Consider the following 25,517-nt stretch of genomic DNA (forward strand, 5'->3'; position numbering starts at 1 on the left):
GAAAGCAGATCTTGTGATATTGCTGATTGAGTGTTCATCTTGCATGGTGTCATCTACTATGATCCCAAGCATGTGCATGAGTTTATTAGCACATTTAAAGTACTTTTTGACGTTTCTTTTCTGTTGAAATACTGAGAAATAAAAAGAAACCTTGACTTGGGTGATATTACATTCATGTGTTTGGCTCCCTCCCTCCCCCTCTCTCCCTCTGCATGCTCTCATCTCGTCCTGCAGGGATAGACTCTCTTCCTCCGCCGCTGCAGCCTGACTCTGACACAACCGGCATGTCTGCAAACTGAGAGCCGCACAGGAAGACACACACACAGGCGCAATCCCCTCCTTCTTAAGACGCACAACTTGTGTTTTCTGTCCCCCTCGTTGAAGCAGAAGAAAGAGGCTGATTATAACACTGCGACGAGGCTTATTTTTTTTTTTGGAGGGACAAAGATTTGGAAGAGGATCAAAACAAGGTAAATGATGCCCGAGCATCCAGAGATAAGGGATGTTTGTGTGCGGCTTTCACTGTACGGGACCGGATGGTGATGAGCTCGAGCGCTTTGGTCAAAGATCCATCCACTTCCACGCTGCGCATGTAGCGTACTGGCTTGTGTGTGCGTGTGTGTAGCCTATCTGAGCATGCAGGTGCAGTCGTTTAACAGGGGGTACATACAGTACGGTGCTGTAATTGTGCCGAAATGCTGCACCGCACCAGGAGCTGTGAGTGAATACTGTAAGGGTTCATGTAAGGAGAAACTGGTGCTGATGCTGCTGCAGATGATGAACGTGAAGGGGAACCAGGAAATGATATAAGGACGCTCAGCTGGTGCAGATTTGACTTTGGGGCGAATGAAAATGACTCGAGGACGAAACGGCGATGTAATGAGTGCAGCAAGTTTTTAAGGGGGATGGTTTTTTTTCCCTGAGAGTCTGTGCCGCAATGGCAGAGTGATGCTGTAAAATGCAGCAAAACTACGTGGGGTTGTCATGTCGTAAAAAAGATTGTGAGGAATATTACCATGAAGTACAACAAGGTCGCTTAAAACTCGGGTCTAATCTCTGCATTTCCCATAAAAAATATCATATTATAAAGATGACATAGGAGATTTTTACTGACCATGAAGTATCTCCAGGTCTGCAAACTCACAGAGTACCTTAGACACAAAGTCTCAGCAGCAATATTATAGAAACATTTTTTATGTAAGGTTTTTGATTATTGGGTCACTTTATATTGTCATATCATGGAGAATACAGTGCCATAATACTCAATGTAAACTCACAAATGAGAGGACCTTGTAGGAAAGCATAGCTGCTTATCACAAAAGTCCTTTTTTCTCACTCGTGTAATGCCCTTGCAGATGCTCTCTAAGGCCCAGTACTGACATGAACCGTGCCTCCATTTGCTCATCTTTGACCCTGCCTCTGCTTGCCCCCTTTCTGGGAGTTATTTCCATGAGTATACATCACAGGCAGCCAGGCAGCGTCAGCAGAAATCCACACAAGATGGAGTTTTGGTTGTAAATCGAGGGCGCAGGTGTCTCGAAGTAACTCAGGACAAGGTGTTGTGCTGGATGGCAAAGCCATCTTAACCTAGTTTAGTCACCCTTTTTAGAATTGATCACATTTTGGGGCTGTTTAAGATGTAAATTCTTATTTCTCAGGAGTTAAAGTGATCTTGTGTATATGTGTATAATTATTGTAAAAGTGGAAGAACTACTTTGTCCTTTGCCAAACAGGGATCTCAGTCTGGAGGTCGTTTTTGTCCGCATCGAGCCTCATCATCACCATCATCGTCGTCGTCCTCCCCATCCCATCAAACACTTGTGTATGAAAACTACTGGAGTGAAACTGCATGTCCCAACAGTGGTGTTCATGCAGTCATAGCTTGTGTATTCTGTCCCCTGGCTGCAGGTCTGTCCCCGATAACGTGACCACTGAAGGAAGAGAACACAGAACTGCTTCATCATGAATTTTGTAATGAAAGCTGCGCTGGGAGGTGAGTAGTCCGCCGGGCTAGAGGTTGATTTAACAGCACTGCAGTGCAAAGGATTTAAAGGGTTGTTCAGCAGCAACAGCGGCAGTACTGTACCAGTACTGGCCCGGTAGTTGTGGGGACGCTGGACAGAGATAATCCATCCTGCACCAAACTCCCTACTTCAAACATCAGCTACGCCCCACCACCTTCCCTAACACACCCCCGTCTCTCCCTCTTTTTGCATCCATCCTTTAAAAACCTCTAAGGGCAGGGCGTAACATCATTTTGGTCAAGTCCTTGACAACGGCACACTCTTATAACCTGATACGATCAGGACTATGGAAACCTGTTCATGCTTTGGTGCTCTGCGTTTCTGCTTTTGTGGAAAAAGTGTCTTTGTGTGCAGTGATTCAATAAAAGCGCATCAAGTCGCTGGAAACGAGGCTGCTGCGGATGAAATAGGACAGCACCTGCCAAGTAAAAACCCTGTATGTCTGAAATGTCACCTTCTCAGGACAGTAGCTTGATCTTCATGCACTTTTGAGTTTACTCAGTGAGATTTGAGGAGTTTTTAAGTGCAAAAAAGGCAAATTTTCCCCTAATCTTGATAATATGATGACATGAAGTTATGAGGTTTTCACTTGGCTTTAATTACCAGGCAGTCTTTGCTTTTCAAGCCAACTGTTGGCGTCTTTTCAGGCTAGAGAAATAGAGAAGGGCTATTTTGCCAAGAACTATGACTAACATTTTTTTTCCACAAGACTTTTGTCCTCTAAAGCCTTCAGGTATTATCCTTTAGAATATTATCTTAGCTATTATTTGCCCCCTAATTAGTCCTCATCGTGGCCCTGTAATTCATCCCCCTTGTCAGCCATAGCTTTAAGGAGAAAGGCAGGAAAGTGGCACCACTAGTTGTAATGCAGCAGACGCACACACACACACACTGATCAGTCGTGCAGGATGCTGAGCTGTTGTTGTCCAGGTTACAGAGGTGTCAGGCAGTTACAGTTGGGATGTGGAGTTACAGCTGAGCCCCTACTCCTCATTGGGATGCAGAGGATGCCGGCACTGCCTCGTTCTGCATAACTGCTGTGCCTCGTGTCTGCGCTATGAATTCTTAAATCAACTGCATTGCATTGGATGCCGGTTTTTACTCCGCAGAAGCCGAGCTGCACTCCGCCTGCGGACTTTGGGAATAGATTTGACAGTGTGGGTGTTTGTCTGTGTGCGCCTGTACCTTGCCTGTGCTGGAGAGATGTTTTATAGATACTGTATAGGACAGGGTACATCTGCATCTCCAGGCAAGATGAATTATGGAGGCTGCACAAGCCTACTTTAGGGTATGGATTTTTGTAAGATGAGAGTGAGAAAGGATGGAAGAAAGAGAAAGTTTAATAATGTGTGTGTGTGTCTGTGTGTGTCTGTGTGTGTCTGTGTGTGTGTGTGTGTGTGTCTCCATTAATCAATATGCCTGTCAGGGTGATTATTCTGCTGTCAGCGCAAGCTGTCTTTGGTGCTGGTCCATGTTTACTGACTGGGACACAGTGACCTCTTTCCACAGATACGTCTGGGAAAATGCTGACAGTGCACTGGACCTTTAAAATTCCCTGAGGGGGGAAAAAAAATCCGATAATGAAACAAACCAATTAGCCAGCTAATTAATCTAGCTAAGCTATCAATCCTACGGTCAGTGCAAGTTAGTCAATACATCAATATTGGTGAAAAGTTTGCACTAATCAATTACATTTAGTTTCAGTTGGGCTGCATTATTGGGCGTGCCTGTGGTTCAGTGGTTTCAGCTGCGTACTGTGAAACCAACACGTCCTCGGGGTGATTCTGGCTGGCGACTTCTGTTGTTTTCTGACTCTTGCTGACTTTTCCTTCCTACATTTCTTGTCTGGCTTCACTGTCATCTATCAAATAAAGGCAACATTTTAAGATTTATTTAAGATTGGTTTCCCTGAAAGAGAGATAACACCATTCTTATTCGGCATACTAGCAGCATTCTGTGAATGGCAATGCCTGTGGGTTGGTGCATGGCTTTGCTCTATACTGATATATCTCAAAAACTATTAGGTGAATTGTCATGAAATGTTGCATGGACATTCATGGTTTTCAGAGGATGGATCCCACTTACTGTCGTGATCCTCTAATATCCTCAGATATAGACATCCTCAAATGACATTCCTTTCAGACTAGTGCTTTGTTCAGTGCTAATTAGCAGATGTTAGCATGTTAACACATTAATCTCAGGTAAACATTATACCAGCTAAACATCAGTGTTAGCATTTAGTGCAAGGAACTGCTGTGCCTCTATAGCTCATAGAGTGTAAAGAAGGACTAGGCATCTCTACATTCTCCATCTTTACAAAAATAAAGCCCAACTATTCTGGATGCGGGTACTGCTATCTTGTGCTGTGACGACATTTGAAATATTGAGTTCCTGCCCATCCATCCATCCAAACCAATCACGAGCAGCGCCATTGATCACGAGTCCACCAATTGACATACACCGCTGTTAATTATGACATCACACCCTGTTTTTAAAGCATCAAATAACTAGGTCAAACCAACAACAACACTTGAACATACATCAGTGTGATATGACCTACACCCAAAATGACAGAAACCATCACTGGAAAACATTTATTTGACCTAAATGTATCTTTTACTATGTCCCATCTGCTAACATGAAGGGAGGGGGGTTAATGACCGATACTGCAGCCAGCCACCAGGGGACAATCGATATGTTTTGGCTTCACCCTTGGGGAGCTGTCACGCCATCAGTCTTTATATACAGCATCACAGAACCGCTAAGATGGCTGCTGGCTCTTGTGTGAGCATGTCTGCTCATGAGGACACTAAATGCACTACATACAGAGCTGCATGTGTGTCTGCCATCTTACTGAAAAACTGGTTTTGAAGTTAACCTCATAAAACAACTTTAATGAAAGAAATAAAAAAAATATATCAAGCTATATTTTTACTCTGAATCTACTGGGGGTCCAGTCTTTTGGCCTGTTGTTACCTTGCTCTTGTTAAGCCTCTGTTCAGGTGTGGATTTTGCTACACTGTCTGTCGCTGAGTGTTTCACTGAGTGTGTTAGGTGATGAGTGTGTGGACGAGTCTCCGTGAAAGAGAGGTTGCTGCCAGTGCATTAACTAATCCTCCAAGGCTTCTTGGGTTACAGATACTTGGATGAAAACAGAGCAATGTTAAACTGCGATGATTCAGCAGGACTCAGATCCAGAAAGCCGTACATCTGCAGAGTTCAGATGTTTGCTGGAGGGTCTCCTCTGCAGTAGCCATGTTAGTGCCATATTGTGCTGCATTGTCTTTTCTTTAGTTACAGTAGATGGAACCAGCAGGTACTGTTGAGTTGTGATGACAACAGAAGAAAGCAACTTAAAGGTAAATCATACAGCTGCAGCACTTAAACAGTTGGAAAGTTGCAACATAAAAAGCATGGATACCAGATAACATTAAATTCTGAACCAAATTTTATGGTGAAACTTGTCACACTGAACTTCTTAAAGGTCGTTAGGTAGAATGAGAAACAACAGCACAAAGGGATTACAAATGTCCACTGGACATGTGGTCAGCTGTGTAGGAGAAAACAAACTTATGTCGTCTTACACTTAATAAACAGCATATTGGACTTGAATGTTCTCATTGGATACCTGAGGATCAGATATGAGAAGCAAACACAGACTTGTACTTGCTGAGCTTGGGGCAGCAGTGTAGAAGATAGAAAGATAGTCGCGCCTATTTTACATCCTTAATTCACACACACCAAACGTTAGAGATGAGTTTTCATGGACAGGTTTTTGCATAGCCATTTCTCTGTCTTACTGTAGGTCAGTGAGTGCAAGTGTTACATATCTTGTGTATCTTCAGCTGGCAGGCTCAGACAGAGAAAGCTTTTAATCTACAGTGCATGAGCCAAAACTGTGGAAACGTGAGAAGTTCTCTGTGCATGCTTCATCTTGGCACATTATATCCACTGCTTAACATTAATGCTTTGAACCCCTGAAAGTGGTTCATAGATACAGGTTATTAGATTATAAAAATGTCTATAGATCAGCACAAAGTGGGAGTTAATTTCTCACTTGCATGCATTACAATTTACTGGAACTGGAAAGTATTATTTTAAAATGACTTAAAGCTGTTTCTCACCAGTACAACATGAAAATTTGTTCAGGGAATACAGCAAATTCACATATGAATTTTCCCCATGACATCTATGCACAGTGAGTCCAGTGCAGTCTATCTGCGTTGCTCTGTTACGTTTTAGTTTAAAAAAAAAGCTGATGTACATTCCATACAACAAAAAACCTTGTCAGACAGATAAAGTCAAAGGAGCTAATGTTAACTACACAACTCATAAATTAATCTGACCCCAAGTTTGATGCTAAGGCTAGCTGTTGTGGCTAGCCCCACTCCCTGACCAACATAAAGAGTTAGCAAGTGCAAATCGGCATCATATCATCATATCCCAGCTGCTGGGAGATCTCATCGTGTGTTTTGTACGTGGTTGCGGTAGTTGCACACTGTTTGTCGTATAGAAGGTGTTGAGACACCCAACTACAAAGACGTTCCCCCGTTGTGGCAGCAAGCTAGTTATGACCTAGAGGTATGACATTAGCTGAAGCATACACTTACGCAGGCGGAAATTTGCCAAAATATTTTTACATCTGTACGAATGCGCGAGCATTTATAAAAACCCATAAAATCAGTTTTTAGATATTTCCATGCACATTTTTGCTTGGTGTAAAATGGTTGTCAAGGAACCTTTTACATCACATCTCTAAAATGTATTTGAAATCTGGTGGGAATTTTATATGGCTTCGATGAAGGATCTCCTTGTTTTTTCCATCACCACCTCTTGTGTTAGGAATGCTACATATGTTTTGGAAAACTTAACACCAGAACTGTGGGTTCACGTGGAGACTCCTCTCTTAGGAGTGCACACTTAGGTTAAGGTTAGGGAAAGATTGTGATTTTGGTTAAATGTTAATAAAAAAGGTAAGGTTGTCAGTGAACATTTTGCTGATATGTTCAGCATCAACAGTTTTGTGTCTTGCCAGGTATGTTAATTAACAACATTTTCTCATGCTGATAAAGTGTAACTTGCTCTGCATTATGTTTCCCTTAAAAAATTGATTTGCCATTTCAAATTAGTTGTATAAAAATCAAATTGCTAGGAGATAGGGCTGATTTTAGTTTTGTGGTCCAAAACACAAATCACACATTTACCTTAAAGGGTTTTTACACACTGTACACACACACATTTTATCTTCACACCCATGATATGGATGAGGAACACCACAAAGAAATGAATAATTAACAAAAACCACAAGATGTAAAAAATGATCGGCAGCCACCACCTTGTATCAATGAAAGTGTTAATGCAAAAAAAAAAAAAAAAAAAAAAATGCTCAAAATTAAAATCCCACTTCCTTTGAACTCCATTGCATCCCACACTGCAGTAGTGCCATCGCTGGTGCTGTAAATCAGTCCAACAGATATCCTACCAAACTGGACACAGTGCTGCCAAAATATTAACTGTGTGAAGACAGGAGCTGACAGTCCTCTTGACACAAATGTTTCTTGTTATAAAATGTACAGATTTGTCTTGAAATTAACCTGGTAATGATTTCATGATGTTATAATGTACATTTAAGTATAGTTAATGTTTGCCTGACTCTATATTCCTGCAGCAGATTCTAATTTGGCAAGCTACACATTTAGCAATGAGACATAATACAAAAGTTTAATATTTATTAATTTTCTAATTAAACCACCTTTCACCTGCTGGCTGTGTAACGCTGACTTTTCTGCTGATGTAGTCAAAGTTTGACTGCTGCCTGAGGCCTTCGGGGTTTGATTGAGCTCCATGCCTTGGGACTAATGTCTACCTCACTTAACAGCTCCGTATTCTGTCAAACTAGCTTCAGCTTTTAGGAGTTGGGAAGTGCAGAGTCAGCACTGAAGTGCCTAGGAGCAGAAGCAATCCGTGCACAGAGAAACCACAGCAAGAATTTAAGGTAAGGTGTAAAGGCTTTGTGAGGGTCTGTTTCACTGCTCCTAAATAACAACAGCACTAGATTAATTATGTAGTAACAATAATGACTATAAAATGAAGAACAGTTTAATAAGTTTTGCTTACAGGCTGAGAATTTGTAAGAGCCTGTGGGCTACGGTGGTGACCCCCAAAATGTAATATAGGGAGCCAGGGGTGCAGTTTATTTTAATTTTAAAACTACTTAATCGACAAGTTGCATCAATATTATTAAACAGTTACATAAGAAAGGCATTAGTTGCATCAGCAGCAGTGAGTCTAGATCCCTCTGTGTTTGTGGGCTGGATTGGATTTATTACCAGGTGAGATGTTGCTTACTACTCGTTCAGAAAGTTTAACTGTAAAAGAAATGTCAGGAGGTAAATCTGAGGAAGAAATTGTATCTTAGGAGAGAAAAGCATCCTTTTGATCAAAGTGTTATGTATCTAAAAAGGCGATGGGAGGCCATGCTGGAGTTGCATTTAGAGAGGGCCTCCTTAAGGCCCTGCACTTTATACGCCCACTGTCCTCCCCAGTCACCTCCTTCCAAAGCCCACATGGTACATGAATGCATTTTTCCTCGCCCAAAGGAAAAGTTGATTACGTTGCCACAACGTCATTAAGACAGCAATTTAGTAACATACAAACACAAGTTGTAGGACACAGGGTTGCTAAAATTGCCTTGACTTGAAAAAAGATGGAGACAGTCATATTTTGGACAGCTAAATGAAGATGCACATATGAATAGGATCAATGACTCATTCCCTCTGGGCTGACACCAAAAGTGGTATGTGCTCTTTTGATAAGACGCTTGGCTTGTTAGTGCAGCTTGTGGGTACTTAAAATAGTGTATGACAGTGAGCGTCCTTGTCCTGACTAAAGCTTTTTGGCAATTGCCAGTGCTTTTTTCAATTTATTTATTTTTTTAGGTTTGTAAAACGATGCAAAAATGATGTGCTTGTAAAAAGCATTTCTGAAAAGCTTGTTACTATTGCATCTTGCAGAAAAGACAAGTGACCGAGAGTTGACACCACCATGCTCAGTGTTTTGCATTATTTTTTAATAATTGCTCACCATGTGTTACACACAGAATTAGGAAACAAGCTAACGCTACATTGTCATGATATTTAAACGTAGCTGATCCACTTCTTTACAATTAACATTAAACATCAAGCCTGATGGTTTATAAATTTACTTTCTACTGTCGGCTTGTGCCACAGACCTCCTCCATTGCCCCTAAACTATTATAATACAATTAGAAACACATCAGTGAGCCACACTGTTGTTCTGGCTAACATACTTCTTCATTACAACCGACATGGATGCTGTATTTTACTTCGGGCCAATCACACACAGTCCATCCTGCTGCAGTACTCAGTAGTGCATCAAATGTGTACTATTCCACAGCTGAAAATAGTCCTGAACTAGTATGCTTTACTATTTTGCAAAAAAAAAAACCAAAAAACAAAACCGTACAGTCCACAGCTGTTAATGAAATTACTCGGCCATCTAAAGAATATAGGGATAGTCTACCACTGTTCTTGCTAATAAAAGCATTTTAACAAGGTTATAATAACATTGTTTGTCTTGCCTTCAACTTCAGCTTCCATGTTTTTCAACACACTTGTGCATTCAAAACCTTTAACATCATTTTTTAAAATCATTATTTATTACAGTTTTAATCTAACTTCAACACAAGATCATATGTTGACATGTAGGCCTAACAATGTGTCAGGAGAAGTGCATCACATTGCTCTAATGGGTGACATTGTCACTGGTTAAGTGAGACAAAGCTGTGTGATTTAAGGTGAAATGAAAACAGAAGACACCTTGAGACGTTCTCCCCTCACCTCGTCTCCTCAAAGTGCAGATAATCACATTTAGCAGCACTCTAATATGATTGGCTGAGAGAATCAGGTCTCCATCGCTGACACAGACACACTTCCCCATCTTCTTCTCACGCGTTACTCAAACAAATTAGATTCAGTTCAGCGGACTGACCTTGAGCTCCTCCTGCAGCACAAAGGGTGTGTGTGTGTTTGACAGTATGTCCGGATCCTTTGAATAATACAGCAGCAATATGCAGATGTTAATGCTGTTTGTGCAGTCACAGAAGAAAAAAAACAACTGCAGTACGTTTAAATTAAAATTTTATTATCTTTGGACCTTTAAATCTGTTATTCCTTATTCCCTTATCCCTAATTAAATCTAATTAGGTTTCCTATAAAAGCATGAATATAAAACTCAAAGATTTTAATTTTGTTGCAAATTAAAATCAAGAAATCACCAGAAATAACAGCGACAAATTTGACAATCATATATTAATGAAAATAAGGAAGTGTTTCTTTTTAAGTAAAATGATTTTCAAAATTTCCACCATTACATCTGTTTTAGAGGAAATTACATGAACATTACTGTAATGTTCCCACGATGAAAAATACTGATGTTTTAGAAAGGAATTTGTGGGGAAAATTCAGCTCAATAGCCAGAAAGATGTTGTACGTCTCACCAAATCATGGATATGTTACATTTGCAAGTTAATAGGTAGAGTTAAGATACACTGAAAATATATGTTTGAACACTGGTGTGGTTGATGAGTGGTTAGGCTCAGGCACAAAAACCACTTGGTTGTGGTGAGAAGAGGATAATGTTTTGGCTTAAATTACCCTGTTTGGGGGGCGCAATCCCTGTGGGAAAAGCAGCCATGTGTAGGTAAAGACTGACGGCGTTGGTGTTCCTACCGATGGGTTGCTACAGAACACCTAGATTAGGAACCTAAACACAACTGTTGTTTGTTGGTTTCGAACAATAGTCTGCAGCCTTGCTGCTATCTTGCCAAGGTGACACACCGTCCACCGTCCCCTCCACCTTGGACTGACAAGATATGATATACGAAACATGCAAATGTAATGTATTCGTGGTTTACAGAAACGTATAATGCCAACAACTGGACTTTTTTCACACTCTTATCTTTCACTTTAACTTACAAAACAACAGCTGATATTTTTAAAACTGTGGGTCAAGAGGGTGAGCTTGCATTTGTGAGCTAAAGTCCCAGTGTAAAATAAAGCTGTCTCACTTTGTCTTGCCCTGATACATTGTGCCGAGCGGCTCCAGGGAAATTTAAGCTGACTCAAAGCATAACTGCCACCAATTACACAGCGGAACAACAGTGAGCACACTTTCTCCTCCCTTTCCACCGATTTCTCACATTTTTTTCCTGCTGTTTAATAAGCTGTGTTGAGACAATGGCTGTCTGTCCTGGAGGCCAAACCTAGATCTTTTACACTCATCCGCTTTCCCACCACACTTTGGAGTCAGAGAGGGGATTTGCCTTGAGAACCTGGAGTGGGAAGAGAGTAGATAAAGTACTGTTTATCTGATGCTGTCAAAGGTTCAAGCACTGGGAGAGTTAGCTAAGGTTAGTCTTCTTTGCCTCTTTCCCTCGAGACTTTGGATTTAACAAAGATTTACCAAAGAACTTTGAGAAGGAAGGGATTAGAGAGATGACACCTTTTATCTAAGCCGTGAAGCAATGTCCAAGTATCAAGAACAGAATCATGGTATAACTTTAGGTCTGCTGGGAAAGTTGGAAAATGTCTTAAAAAGTTGAATTTAGCACAGAACAAAAAACCCTTACCCCAGGGATCGGCTGATTTCATCTTGGAGATGATTTGTATGTGTATGAAAGGTAATGGATAACCAGTGTTACAGACGTCCAAGTCCACTCCTAAACATCACATTTTCAGATTTCATACAAATATACATGTCAGCTGCTTTCAACTGCTTTGTCTTTGCCGATGTTGACTCCTCTAATATAATGTGGATTATACAAAAATTCTGAAAGAAGGCTAAAGGCCAACCTGTCGACTTTCCATTATAGGCTTTTATTAGCTAATATACTGAATGTCATTCTGACAGCTACTACAACCTCATGGAGTATGCAGGGGTAAAGTGTAGAGACACTTTAATCAAAAAACATAGCTCGACACAGCTTATGTGATGCCTGAGAGCTTAATAGAATAATTCTGGTTTGAAAGGACATTGCTGTATCTCTGTAATGGCTCACAAAGCATGAGCTGGGATCATAGCTCAATATAACTCAGGGCTTTGTCTCTCAGGATCCTTCTTTTTTTAACAGTTGAACAAAGACCATCTGAATGTGCTAATAAGATTTTGTGAAACCAGACCAAATTTGTTTTGGTTTGGCAGTGTGTAGTTAGAAGAGGGCTTTTTCTGGGCCATGCATGGGAAGGGAATCTTTTGACAATAGTTGTGAGTCATTGCTCCACTTACGGGATTCAATAGCGGTGTTTACATAGACCCTATTGAAGATATTCAGGTACCGAGATCATCAACTGATCGCGAATCCTCTTTGCAGTGTGTCAGATAAGCTCTAACTCTGGCTCTGAGAGATCTGAAATACACCAGGGATATTCTGGGATATATTCTGACATTACTGCGGATATCAGTCCATGTAAACATTAATTTTGATTTTCACAGTATGCGCAAGCTCATTGTTTTGCTGAATAAAATTACAGATCATAGAAAAGGGTATATCAGTGGATCATGGATGGATTCCTGAACAGGCCTAACGGGCACATGCCCAGGGACCCAGAGTGTCAAGGGCCTCTCTTGCTTTCATCTGCAAAATATCACTTAAGGAGACACGTCCTGACATAAAAGAGACTCAAAATGACCACAAAGAGACACACAGAGACTCACCAAGACTACAAAAAGGGGTAAAAGAACCACAAAGGGATATAAGATGACTAGATGACAAAGAGGCGTAAACAACTACAAAAATACCCAAAATAAGTATACACAAAGAAACTAGTACAGAAGGACTCAAAATGACCATGAAGACCCACCAAACAACTACAAAGAGACCCACAGTGGCTACAAAGACACACGAAATGACAACAGAGACACCCACAGGGACTAAAACGACACACAAAACAGCTACAAAGAGACCAACAGGGACTTCAGAGAGACACAAAATGACTACAAGGATACCCACAGGGACTTCAAAGAGATACAAAGAGACTCAAAATGACCACTAAGAGACACAAAACAATTACAAACATCCCACAGGGACTTCAAAGAGATACAAAGCAACTACAAAGAGACCCACAGTGGCTACAAAGACACACAAAATGACTACAAAGAGACCAGCAGGGACTTAAGAGAGACACAAAGCAACTTCAAAGACAACTGCAGACTACAAAGATACATTAAGAGACTCAAAACAACCACTAAGAGACACAAAACAACTACAAAGAGACCAACAGGAGATTCAGAGAGAAACAAAATGACCGCAAGGACACCCACAGGGACTACAAAGAGATACAAAGCAACTACAAAGAGGCCCACAGTGGCTACAAAGAGACACAAAATGACTACAAAGAGACCCACATTGACTTCAAAGAGACACAAATCAGCTACAAAGAAACCCACAGGGACATCAAAGAGACACAAAATGACTACAAATACACCCACAGACTACAGAGAGTCAGTAAGAGACTCAAAACAACCACTAAGAGACACAAAACAACTACAAAGTGACCAACAGTGGCTACAAAGAGACACAAAATGACTACAAGGAGACCCACATGGACTTCAAAGAGACACAAAGCAACTTCAAAGAGACACAAAATGACTACAAATACACCCGCAGACTACAGAGAGTCAGTAAGAGACTCAAAACAACCACTAAGAGACACAAAACAACTACAAAGAGACCAACAGTGGCTACAAAGAGACACAAAATGACTACAAAGAGACCCACATGGACTTCAAAGACACTCAAAGCAACTACAAAGAGACTCAGCAGCAAGCACTGATTCTTAATTGGTCCAATTTGAATCCCTGTTGCAGTTGCAGTGTTTGCTTATATCAGCAGCTGACAGGAAATAAACTGCATGCAAGCTGTTTCCTAGCAACGCAATTAAGATAAAACAGACTATACAGTATGAATGTGTAGTGGTCATTAAAGTCAGAGTAACACTTAAGTGGGTAATAAGCCACTTTCTTAAATATCGGTTGCACTGCAAAATTTATAATTAATGCAAAGTCACACCAGATATATTTGCATACATAATTTGTGTCCACATATGCCTATCCATGCACAAACGTACTGTATCTGCACACTCACACACATTGAAAGTAATTGCTCAGCCACACAAGTGCTCATGCATGAGAGCCTAAAATGGAGCTAAGCAATTATTCATATCCACATGTGTGTATAGGAACTCTCACTGTATATGCTCTCTAGCTCAAGACATCCCTCTCTTCCTCACGATCTCCCTCTCTCACGCACACGCACACACACACTTGTAAGAGGACAGATATTGATGAAGATAGTGTATTATGGTCGGGGAAATATTGCTGTGTCAGCTGCTTTGTGCTGATCATCAAATGCTGATGCAGCAACACCTAAGTTTACTTTAGATTTCTCACTTCCTCTGTGTTTCTGTCTCATCTGTGTCTTTCACTTCAAATCCAAGTGGCTCATTAATGTGATTGTTTTATTCACGTCTTATTCAGTTTCCATCTTTGGTGCTGAGCCCTCATTGTTGTGGTGTGTTCTGCAGCTCCCAGGAAGCATCTGTGCATTAAACAGCATGGTCTGTGCAGTGGTGTACACAGCACTGATTGGTGATACACTTGAAGTCTCTGTTGGTGGCCATCTTCTTTGTCTCTTCAGCCATTTTGGCTTTCATGCTCTCCCAGTTTGTTGGCAGTGTATTACACAATATGGACTAAATGAAGTGTCCAAAGACTGTGAGTCACTCATTTAGATTAAACAGGGCTGGACAGTATATAGATAGTTTATTATTATTGATATTGTGTGGTATGGAGAAAATTAAATATCACCATATTTCTGACCAGATACCTTGATATTGACATTGCGATGATATTTAAGGGTTGACTCCGAGTGCTTTCACAAAATACGTAGCGTTAGATTTTTGATAAATAAGTCATCAATAATGTAGATATAATGACTTGGGTAAAGACAAATAAAAGAGAAGCTAGAGCAGGAAACTACATCACTTTACTGTAATGCAGCCTCTAAAACCAGAAAGAGACATCACTTACAGTATTACGATACACAATCTAAGAGGATATATAGTCACAATATTGATATGATAACAATATATTGCTGAGCCTTACGATATTGTGATATGAGACTAGATATAGTATTTGATTTTGGATATCTTGATATTGTTGTGTTGTCTTTTCCTGGTGTTACAGACTGCATTACAGTAAAGTGATGTAATTTTCTGAGCCTACCAAACTGTTCTATCCATCCATTTTCAATTGCTTATCCAAAGCCAGGTCGTGGGGCAGCAGGCTGAGCAAAGTATTCCAGACGCCCCTCTCCCCAGCAATGGTTTCCAGCTCCTCCTGGGGGACCCTGGGATGTTCCCAGGCCAGATGAGATATATAATCCCTCCAGCGTGTTCTGGGTCTGCCCCGGGGCCTCCTGCCAGTTGGACCCCTAATGTAAGGTGCCCAGGAAGCATCCTCATCAGAAGGCCGAACTACTTCAACTGACCCCTTTCGATGCAAAAGCAGGAGTTCTATTTCGCACTCCCTCTGGATGTCTGAGCTCCTTCTCTAAGGCTCACTCTATCTCTAAGGCCCAGCGGCCCCTTGGAGGAAAGTCATTTGGGCCGCTTGTATCCGCGACCTTTTCTTTCGGTCTTTACCCAGAGCTCATGACCATCGCTGAGGGTTGGGATGTAGATGGACCAGTTAATTGAAAGCTTTGCCTTCTGGCTCAGCTCTCTCCTCGCCACGATGGTCCCGCACAGCGCCTGCATCACCGCTCTAGCTGTTCTATGATTAGCTTTACTTACTGGGCGATTAAGCAAATTTTATTTTCAATTTTGATTTTGGCTTCTAACGATTATAAAAACAAGATAATCAAGGTAAATTAAAAGGTAAAAATGTCCCAAAAACATCTTTAAAAAAAAACAAGGTGTAATGATTTTTCGCTTTTCATTTCTTAATTTTGTCTTGTGTTTTAAATCCAACACACCCATTTCCTTTACAATGGTGCGCTCAGTGGTGCCAGCTTTCTAGCTAGATTCAGTAACATTTAAGACCCTCTTAGTGACTGTATTTCTAAAAAGTGACTAAGGACAAATTTGACAACTTAATCAGACCCTCAGGGAAAAGGCAGCATGAAATATATTCAAAAATATTATTTTGTAATTCACTCCCATGCTGCTCAGAGTTATCGCAGTCCATCGCTTTTCTGACAGTAGCACAGGGCTCTTCTCTTGTGCTGGGTTTATATTTATATATTATTCATTTTATTTATTCATGTCATTTTTTTACATTTATTTTCTATTTGTTTTTCAGTAAAATAATATATAAAGTTCAAGAAAATCCACTGTTCAGAAGACTTTGAAAAGTTCGGTAATTGCATGAAGTTTCCAAAGTTAATGAGTAATAGTGGTAAATAATCGTGATTTTAAAGTTGAACCAAAATAATCGCAATCATGATTTTTGCCACGATCGAGCAGCCATAGCTTTCACCCACTCTCTCTTTATAGCCACATTATTTTTTGATTTTTTATTCTATTATTTTTCCTCACTGTGTAAATATTTTGGGAAAGCACCAATGGTCAACCCTGTAATATAGTCACAATGTTAATATTGATGTTTTTGGTCCAAAATATCGTGATAGTTGTTTTTTCTACATCCATCCTATGTTGGTGTCTATATGGATTGTGCATGTTATGTTAATGTACAACTGCAATGTCTCTCATTGATGCCTATCTTTGCATTTAATCTATACTGTTAGTTCAGTTTGTGTAGATGGAAATGTGCCAAAAAATTCTCTCATGTTTAAATCATATTCTAATAAATGTAGCATACATTTTCATCAAATTTCTAAAAGGTCAGCAAAAGAATTTGTAAACCTCACTTAGTTTTTATAGCCTGCAGTTCCCCTGATGTTTTTATTTCTCCCTTCACCCTTTCTTTTTCTCCTTCATTGCTCTTGCACTCATCCCATCCCACTTCATCCTCCCCTCCTTCTCTCCTGTCTTTTATCTCTCCGCATTTTGCTGCAGTTCGTTTTTTTTATGCTGATGAGTCAAAAATACAAACGATACCGGGGGCAGCTGCAGACTGAAGAAGTGCTCTGTCTTTCTTTCTCTCCTCAGATACCCCTTGTCTGCCTCTCAACCTTTCCCCCCCTCCTCCTCCTCCTCCTTCTCGGCCTGACTTAACCCTCCCTTTCATTCTTCTCTTTCTTCATCCCTCTTTTCCTTCCCCTCCCTGCATCTTTTCAACTGTCACACTCTCTCCCTCTCCATCAGGTCCCACAGAAACTGCTGGCTAATCCCACTAACTGGAACAGCTCATCTAATTGGACTCAATAGTTTCTGACAGATTCTCTCTCCCTCTCCTCATGCTTCTCTTGTTTCTCCTAAATATGTCTTGTTTTGTCACAAATTTCAGTGGTATACCGACTCCCCATCGCCCCTGTCCCTGTTTCTTCTTCTCTTTTTTCCATCCTCGCCCACACTACTTATGTGCTCCTGTGTTTGCCCAAATCCCTCAGACCTTTGGCTTTTCTCCTCATCTCTTTCTTTTCTGTTGATGCCTGTTGACAGCTTATTCTTGTTTGCAAAGCTCAGCGTTTTTCTGCTTCGGTATCACAAAGCATTATTTCATGGGATGTACAACTCCTATAGCGACAGTAAGAGGGCTTGCGTAAGACATATTCCAGGGCTGGTGCCTTGTTGTGTAATAAGCAGAAGTCATATTTATACTGTATGCGCTCTCACAGCCCTTGACCTTCAGTTAGGAAACCATCAGGGCTGTAGCTACCACTGAGGACAATGAGTCATGTCCTCAGTAATGTTTCTGGAAATGTGGTGACAAAGACTTTTAAATAAAGGGATTTTTTTCCATCAGAACTGTATTAGCATTGCACATTGTCTTTAAAACTGCATTTAGATCCTGTATATGAATAAAACTGACAGAAAACACATTTTAATTTAAAGGAATACATAAAACGTCAAATAAATCTTAAGAAAAAATTTTAGTCTGTGTTCATAACTGTCCTTATATTGCTGCATAGGGGAATGCAGAGTCACGACTAGGGATACTGGGCATGTACCCGTTATGGAGTGTCTGCAGTCAGCCTGTCAACAGAGTGAAGGCATCGACAAATGTTAAGTCAGATATTTCTTTTTAACATCATACTTAAAGTTCTTCGCCACATAATCACAATGTGCTGTGAAATGCTTTGCTACCATCTCCAGTAAATTGTGCAAAATTAAAAAGTTAAAAGGGATCAGATGCAGAAAAAAAAAATTACTATGAAGATAACAAAAAGAAGATGGTCAATATAGATATAAAGCAGGAAAACATTATAAAAACCAGAATCAATACTTCCAAATATTGTCCAAAGAAAATTTTGAGAGTGATAAATATCTGAAATATAAAATGAATGCAACATATTAAATGGCAGATAATGATACTCGTCCTACCAATGCAAACAGAAAGGAGATTATATTACAACACATTTGTTTTAACGTAACTGATTCACAGGAAAACTGCCTTGTTGAAATAACAATAGAACAGTAGTAATAGGATACGATTAAGAACAAAATAGGTTACACTGGATTGGGTGATCCATTTATTGTCAATATACATGCTCACCATATCACCAAAGGGCGACAGAATTGCCCATATGTAATCATTATTCCATTCAGCAAATTCAGTTTTACACACCAATGCTACCACAACATGGTTAATAACTGTTTGCTCCCCGTATCACACACCTGATTCCCATTACCTGGAGCTTACCTATATGCCCTTTACACATGAATGCCCCACCCTGTGTTCAGTTTAATTACTGCATGTGTATGTTTATATTTACATATTTACCTTGTGTTAAGATAAGAATAAAATAAACAAAAAATATATTATGGCTCCAACATACACGTTGCTGCTGATTGGGTACAAATCTGACACGGCTACCCAACAAGAAAAAACGTACCTTAAAGCCCGTTGCACACTGTTGCGCACTGTTTCAAGGAAAATGTTGTTCTACCTGAAAACCGTAGCAACATGCACATCGTTTTCAGATAAACATGCCCTTGGCCCAGGTCGGCAGGTGAATGAGGAAGTGATGTCATAATTAAAAACCCACCTTGAAGAGAGGAATGACAGATTGCATTTTTATTTTTAACTAAATATTGCTTACTTGCATAAATAGAAAATGATGTCCATTGTTTAAATTTTTTATATTTGAAAATGAAAATGCAAATTGGATTACTGCATATTAATATGTGGAAAATTATAATGTGAAATTATTTTTATTTAATGAAGTCCCTGATGGGTTTCCATAGAATGGGTTATCCTGTCTAAAAGAGAAAAAGTGTTCCCTAATGGTCTAAATTGTATTTTAAAAAGCTCCACTGACAGAATACAGTCCTGTGGGAAGAAAAAAAATCTCACAACTACTTTGGAAAGAAAAATGAACAAAGTTATTAAACTTGACATCAACCAGTGTTCAATATTGGCACAATATAATAACAGTTATGGCTTCACCTGAGGTTTGTAAATTCATCTTTGTGTATATTCCACAGTCCATTTATCTGCTTGTTTTGTTTCTGTTGGACGTCTCATCTCACAGACTAATTTATTAGTTCAATATCTCAGTCCTAGAGGCCTGCTGGAGCTGTCATCGCGCCTCGTGTTTTTCTGATGTTGTTTTTTTATGTCTGTCTTTCTCAGGAGGTCCTCCTGATGTGGGCAAGATGCTGGGTGGGGAGGAGAAGGAGGAGGACCCTGATGCAGCCAAGAAAGAGGAGGAGAGACAGGAGGCGCTGAGGCAGCAGGAGGAGGAGAGGAAGGCCAAATATGCCAAGATGGAGGCCGAGAGGGAAAGCATGAGGCAAGGCATCAGGGATAAGGTATGACGACAGTCTAGTTTAATTTACCCAACACAAGGTGTTGAGTCAGTAGGTCTCAGAAAATAGGCTACCAATAAAAATAAAGACCAGTTTTAAATGTGAACATTAAACTGGTGTGAAGGCAATCAGATGAGCAATTTCAAAAATCACTGTAAAACTGTGCCACATTCATGTAAGAAGTTGTGATGATTCTGGATGCCGTCCTGTATTTCCATGTCTAAGTAGCTTCTGAAGGCTTCTCGTCTTGGCTGCATGACAGCTAAACCCTTTTTATAACAGACCTGTGTTTGAGACAGACTATCATCAGACTATTTTTGTTTGCTTTTATGTAATTTTAAAATAGATCAGTGGAGGATCAGGAAGGAGCTGTGCAGAAGTGAGGGAAGAGGAAGGCAGTAGATGAGCGAAATGAGGCGCGATGATTAATAAGAATAAATCTGAATTTTTAGACATAAACTAGTGGGTCAGAGAGGAACGCTTTAGAAATGCAAAACACTATCCAAATTCTTGTTCAGTAAACTACTTCAATGCTTTAGGCAAAACAACGGGATGTTAGGAGGCTTGTTTGTACTCGTTAATGGCTGAATTAGTATAATGTGTATTTTAATGTCTACACTTTAGGTTCATACGCAGACAGTATTTGCTTTAAGTTCCCCTCTCCACTGATGTAGTAGGCTGCGAGGCTGCTGTGATGGTGAGGGTTGCAGTGTACTCACCTCACTGCAGAGGCAGTGTGAGAGACAGCCAGTCTGTGGGTGGGGCAGGTCTGAGGGGAATATTGTGAATCAGCGGGATGAAAAGCGGCACTCCTCCCCTGGCTCCTCACCTTCTCTGTTCATCTTAAGTTCTCCCGGAGGAGAACAAAGAGTGAGGAACAACTCCCAAAGTGCTCGTTACTGAAGGGGTTCTGTCAGCTTCCTCCTCAGTTTTATCCACAGCTTTGTGCCAGATACTGCGAGAAATGTCCATATTACAGCTGAAGAATGTTTTTTTTTTTTTTTTTTTTTTTTTTTACACATGCTCAGACTTCTCGACAGAGCAAATAGTGTCATGTGCAGTGCTGTTTCATCCAGTTATTGGGAAATTATTAACATTTTTGTTGGCAACAGTTTTCAGAGCTGTTGTGAATTTTCTTGCGTGCCTTTCAAACAAATTCACACCGCAAGTCTGTGACATCTGCTGTAACGGTGTGTGAACACTGAAAAGCAGCACCGAAGATAGCTACTCTGTTTGTGACATCTCGCAAAGCTTTGTTGAAAGACGCAGACAGGAGCAAGATGAATACAAAGACAAAAAAAGAAGGGCTAGCAGCTGCTCAAAACAGGAAGACAGAACAGGGCTCCATGGGATGGGTGATCTCAGTGTTCAGTATATTTTGCATTCATGTCATACTGAAGTTATCATAATAATAAGTTACCAACTCACATCACCATCTAAGTGGTTGTAAACTCTGACTTTACAATAATCTAATATATCTGACCTGAAATAATAGAAGCGCCGGCTTTTAAAGCGAATCATGTCACCTTAAGATCGTCATTCAATTCAATTAAACCCAATTCTAATGGATGTAGTGTTATATTTTCAATGTGCAGTATTTTTAAGCCTACATTAGCAGGCACACACACATAAACACACAGCTTCAGCAGAAGGCAATTAAAGCTGCAGTAATAGATGTTTAGATGCGATGTTTGGCGTAGTGGCCGCAGTAGAAATTGCAGGTAATGTGACTGACTTGGACCCAGAAAGAAACCATCAAGAAAGAAATAGCTGTTAAATGTTAAAGACATTTGGAAATGACACATTCAGCAGATGTGTTTGTGTTGTCCAACTGACAGAATCGATCCACATTTCTTTAGGAGATCTGCAGCTCCAACCCACTAAATGCACAGTTAACAGATAATAATGCATCAAATAACATGATGTTCAGAGAACTTTGGTTTGTACAATCCTGTAATTGTAACAGAGTGTATAAATAATGGACATACAGTAGCCATTGCTATGTCACCCTTTGATTTGGTGAATCCCATTTGGAAGACTCGAGTTTGGCATTTTGGCTGTTTCCATCTTGGAGTTTTGGATCCAGAAGTGACCATATTCAGAAGAAAGTGAAGAGTGGATCTGACTCATAGACTGTAGCAAAGCCTTGCAGACAGCCGATTTCTCAGGCGGCCCGTCCTTAATTACGCACACCTTTAAGCTTTAACAAAATGTGAACAGTGGGTTATAGAAAATCACTCCTGGTACAGTTGTTGCGAATGTTTAGATTAGCTACAAAGACCAAAAGGGTTCTTTGTTCCAGGCTGTAAGCATGTATAAAGCTGTGCATTTTAACCAGGCTACCAGGAAATGCGCCAGGCTTTGAAGCCAATTTTCGTAGTGGTCAAACAGTGGTACTGCAATTTCTGGGTCCCTAGTGTGATCACCTGTGGCTCATAAAGACTTTCCCATTGACTTACATGGTAAAAGAGACATCTGTAAATCAGTGGATACATTTTTTTGAGCATCACAACCCCCGCAAAATGACTTATTTCACTATCAGCATTTGATCCGTTCGGTCTGATGAATCTTATAAAGTCTAGAAGAGCTGCATGATTCAATTATTTTATCCCCATTCAAGTTAGTGTTAAATTGAGCTCTTTAGCCTGCTACCGCTCATTCACCTGCTATTTGTTGGAGTGCAGAAGTAGTACCGATAATCCTTGCATAATCTGGGTAATTTTAGACACGGCAGTTAAACCATTTGGCTTCATGCACCACTGAGCAACTCTTATAGGACTGAATGGGGCTCTGGGTTCATCGCTGTATCCAGGTCTCCTAATACATCCATGATTTTAGCATGATGGCTTATACTTTTGGAGCCAGCCTCAAGTGGCCATTTGAAGAACTGCAGCTTTTGACACTTGGGCGTCGGCTTCATTTTTCAGCCTTGGTGCCACTTGGTAAATATCTGCATTACCTTTGCACCCTTCACTCCTCTAACTTCCACATATGTCTCTTTCTGTGTTCGACCAACAGTATGGTTTGAAAAAGCGCGAGGAGGCTGAAGCCGAGGCAGCAGCTGCCGCAGAGGAGCCCGCAGAGGGCAGCTTGACTCGACCCAAGAAGGCCGTGCCGGCTGGCTGCGGTGACGAGGAGGAAGAAGAGAGCATCATGGACACAGTGATGAAATACCTGCCAGGCCCGCTGCAAGACATGCTGAAGAAGTAGGCTAGCTTGCAAGCTAACGCTAACGTTATCTAGCTTAGTTAATAGGCGACATTCACAAGGTTGGCTTAAATCAGGTTTCCACCCACATGACAGATGTGAACATGAAATTTAATCCGGCATGGGAGCGTTGGTGTTTGGACAAAGTTTTATGGTGGGGAAATGAATCAGATGTGAACCAGCAGTGTGAATTGCAGCCATTAGACGGCCAGGTGAACGTTAGCTAACGTTAAAGTTAGCTATGTTACGCTAATGAAGCTAACAGCGAGCAGAGGGGCTAAAAAACACAATGTTAGATGGTTTATCCTTCTAGTCTGAGACATTTTAAACTCCTTTTTCTCTCCTCTGCAGAGCTCTCTCGCAGCACTGAAAAATAATATCCGTGTCCACCACGCTGTTCACTCAATTTGTACATAAATAAATAAATGAATATTACAAGCCTCAAGGTGGGCAAACAATCATAAAATATTATATGAAATTATTATACTTACTGTGTGTCTGTCTCTAAAATAAGAAAAGATGTGATAACTTGATAAGCCATATTTTAAAAAGGAAATTTAAAGACTACTGTTGTGTGCTCCTAAAGCTACTGTTTTGTGTTCGACCATGTCTGAAACTTATGTAAAACTTTTTGCACACAGTGTTACACATTCTCTGCCCTGTCGGACCTGTTGTCTCTCTCCCCTACACATCAGTGTAATAACATTCATGTAGTGTAGTGTTTAAAAAATGTTTCTATTCCCCTTGTTCAGTGCGTCTCCTTCTCATGTCTTGCATGCCATTTGTCTGAACACGTTTGTTGTGTGAATATGTAAAAACTCACTGCGCCCTGCCCCTTTTATCCTCTTCTTTATCATGCAAAAAATATTAAGGCAATAACTCCTAAGTTTGAGTGTGTTTTCACTACCGTGTCGATATAACCGTTAATAATATCAGTAATGAAAAAATGATATGTATGCATTCAGGAAATTTCATTTACAGGGTTTTCTTTTTTTGTTGGCTCATTGTTTCGATGAAGAATGATCATGTAGCCGTTAATACAAACAGCCAAAACCTTAAGCTTTCAGCCATAAAACCAGAACTTACAGTATATATACTATTACTATCAGGATCTACTACTAGGGAGAGAATACTGAGTGAATCTGTATGAATAAAGAAGAAATATGTATTTATAATAAGCAGTATACACTTAGAAAGTGGACTATAAGTCTGGATTTTGCATCAAGAAAGATACCACTCTCCCTCAACACACACACACACACATACACTCATACACATGCATACACGCACATACACGCACACATACACACACTGTGACTTTGGCTACTGATTTAGTTCCACTGCAAAACCAGACATGAAGTGATGCTCGATTCAGTTCTACTTATTGTTGGTTCAGGTGTGAGAATGAGCTGCTGAGCGTGACGTGTTATGCCATTGAGCAATAAAAGATTATCATGTATGTTTCTGCCTGAGATTCAATAAAAACTTAAAACCTTGTTCACAGACATTAAAAATGTGTCATCTTCTGTTCTCTGCCGTGTGAGGTCGGCTCAAAACAGACGTGAAACAGGCAGGTAAAAGATACAGTAGCCAGTTTCTTTGAGTCATGACAGTGTCGTACAAGGATGGACAAAATAACAGGAACAACTACACATACCGTAACCTAATAAAATACAGTGAGCAAATAACAAGTATCTAAGTGCTTTTTAATGATCTTTTGCTATTACATGAAGGGCTGAGCTGTCAATGCTGCTTTCGTGAAACCTTTTAGTGCCGACAACAGGAAGTAGACACAGCGTGGACTTGTGTAAGTGGAGTGTTAATGTGGTAGCAGGTTGAATAGGAAATTGTAAAAGCAATATGGAAAAGAATTAGGAAAAATAAAGGGACAAAAATACATTTCCCTATAATTCCTGTATTTTTTTCCTATATTATTTAAAAATACTGAAAAAGGTTATTTAAAAACACAAAAATAAATATTTTCACAAATATATGAATAATTATATACAGAAATGAATGAACCAATAAATGAAAATGCTTATAACGTTATATATTTTGTTGTTCATCTTATATTCCCACTTTTAAAAAAAATTCTTATTTTTTGCCCCCAGTTTTTTTTTGTTTTTTTTTGTAATGGCCCTCCTATGACTCCAAAGAAGTCCATTATCACACTGTAACAAAACTGAACTGTGTATTTCCCCACCTTAAATTAACAAACACCAGGCACCAACCTGGTTAAGTCACTTTTGTGAAAGAGAATGATATAACTATTTAATAGATGGGAACAAGCTTCATAATAATAATAAAGGGTTCTAAAGGCTTTCCACACACTGAA

General features: G+C 40.1%; 1 protein-coding gene across 1 annotated transcript; it reads left to right on the forward strand.

Moving 5' to 3' along the window:
* The first annotated feature begins 188 nt into the window (after window positions 1–188).
* cplx2l (complexin 2, like) lies at window positions 189–24,687 on the forward strand. Its single transcript, XM_049571754.1, has 4 exons — window positions 189–470; window positions 1,909–1,993; window positions 19,800–19,978; window positions 22,994–24,687. Exons 2-4 carry the CDS (start codon window positions 1,963–1,965, stop codon window positions 23,183–23,185), a joined length of 402 nt encoding a protein of 133 aa, XP_049427711.1. The 5' UTR covers window positions 189–470; window positions 1,909–1,962; the 3' UTR covers window positions 23,186–24,687.
* The last annotated feature ends 830 nt before the right edge of the window (window positions 24,688–25,517 follow it).

This window comes from Epinephelus fuscoguttatus, linkage group LG3, assembly GCF_011397635.1.
Source record: "Epinephelus fuscoguttatus linkage group LG3, E.fuscoguttatus.final_Chr_v1".
NCBI classification, from domain to species: Eukaryota; Metazoa; Chordata; class Actinopteri; order Perciformes; family Serranidae; genus Epinephelus; species Epinephelus fuscoguttatus.

Coding starts and splice junctions, on each gene's coding strand:
- cplx2l (XM_049571754.1), top strand. CDS start 1,963: ATGAATTTTGTAATGAAAGCTGCGCTGGGAG. Junction 1,994..19,799: donor AATGAAAGCTGCGCTGGGAG/GTGAGTAGTCCG, acceptor TGTCTTTCTCAG/GAGGTCCTCCTGATGTGGGC. Junction 19,979..22,993: donor GGCAAGGCATCAGGGATAAG/GTATGACGACAG, acceptor TTCGACCAACAG/TATGGTTTGAAAAAGCGCGA.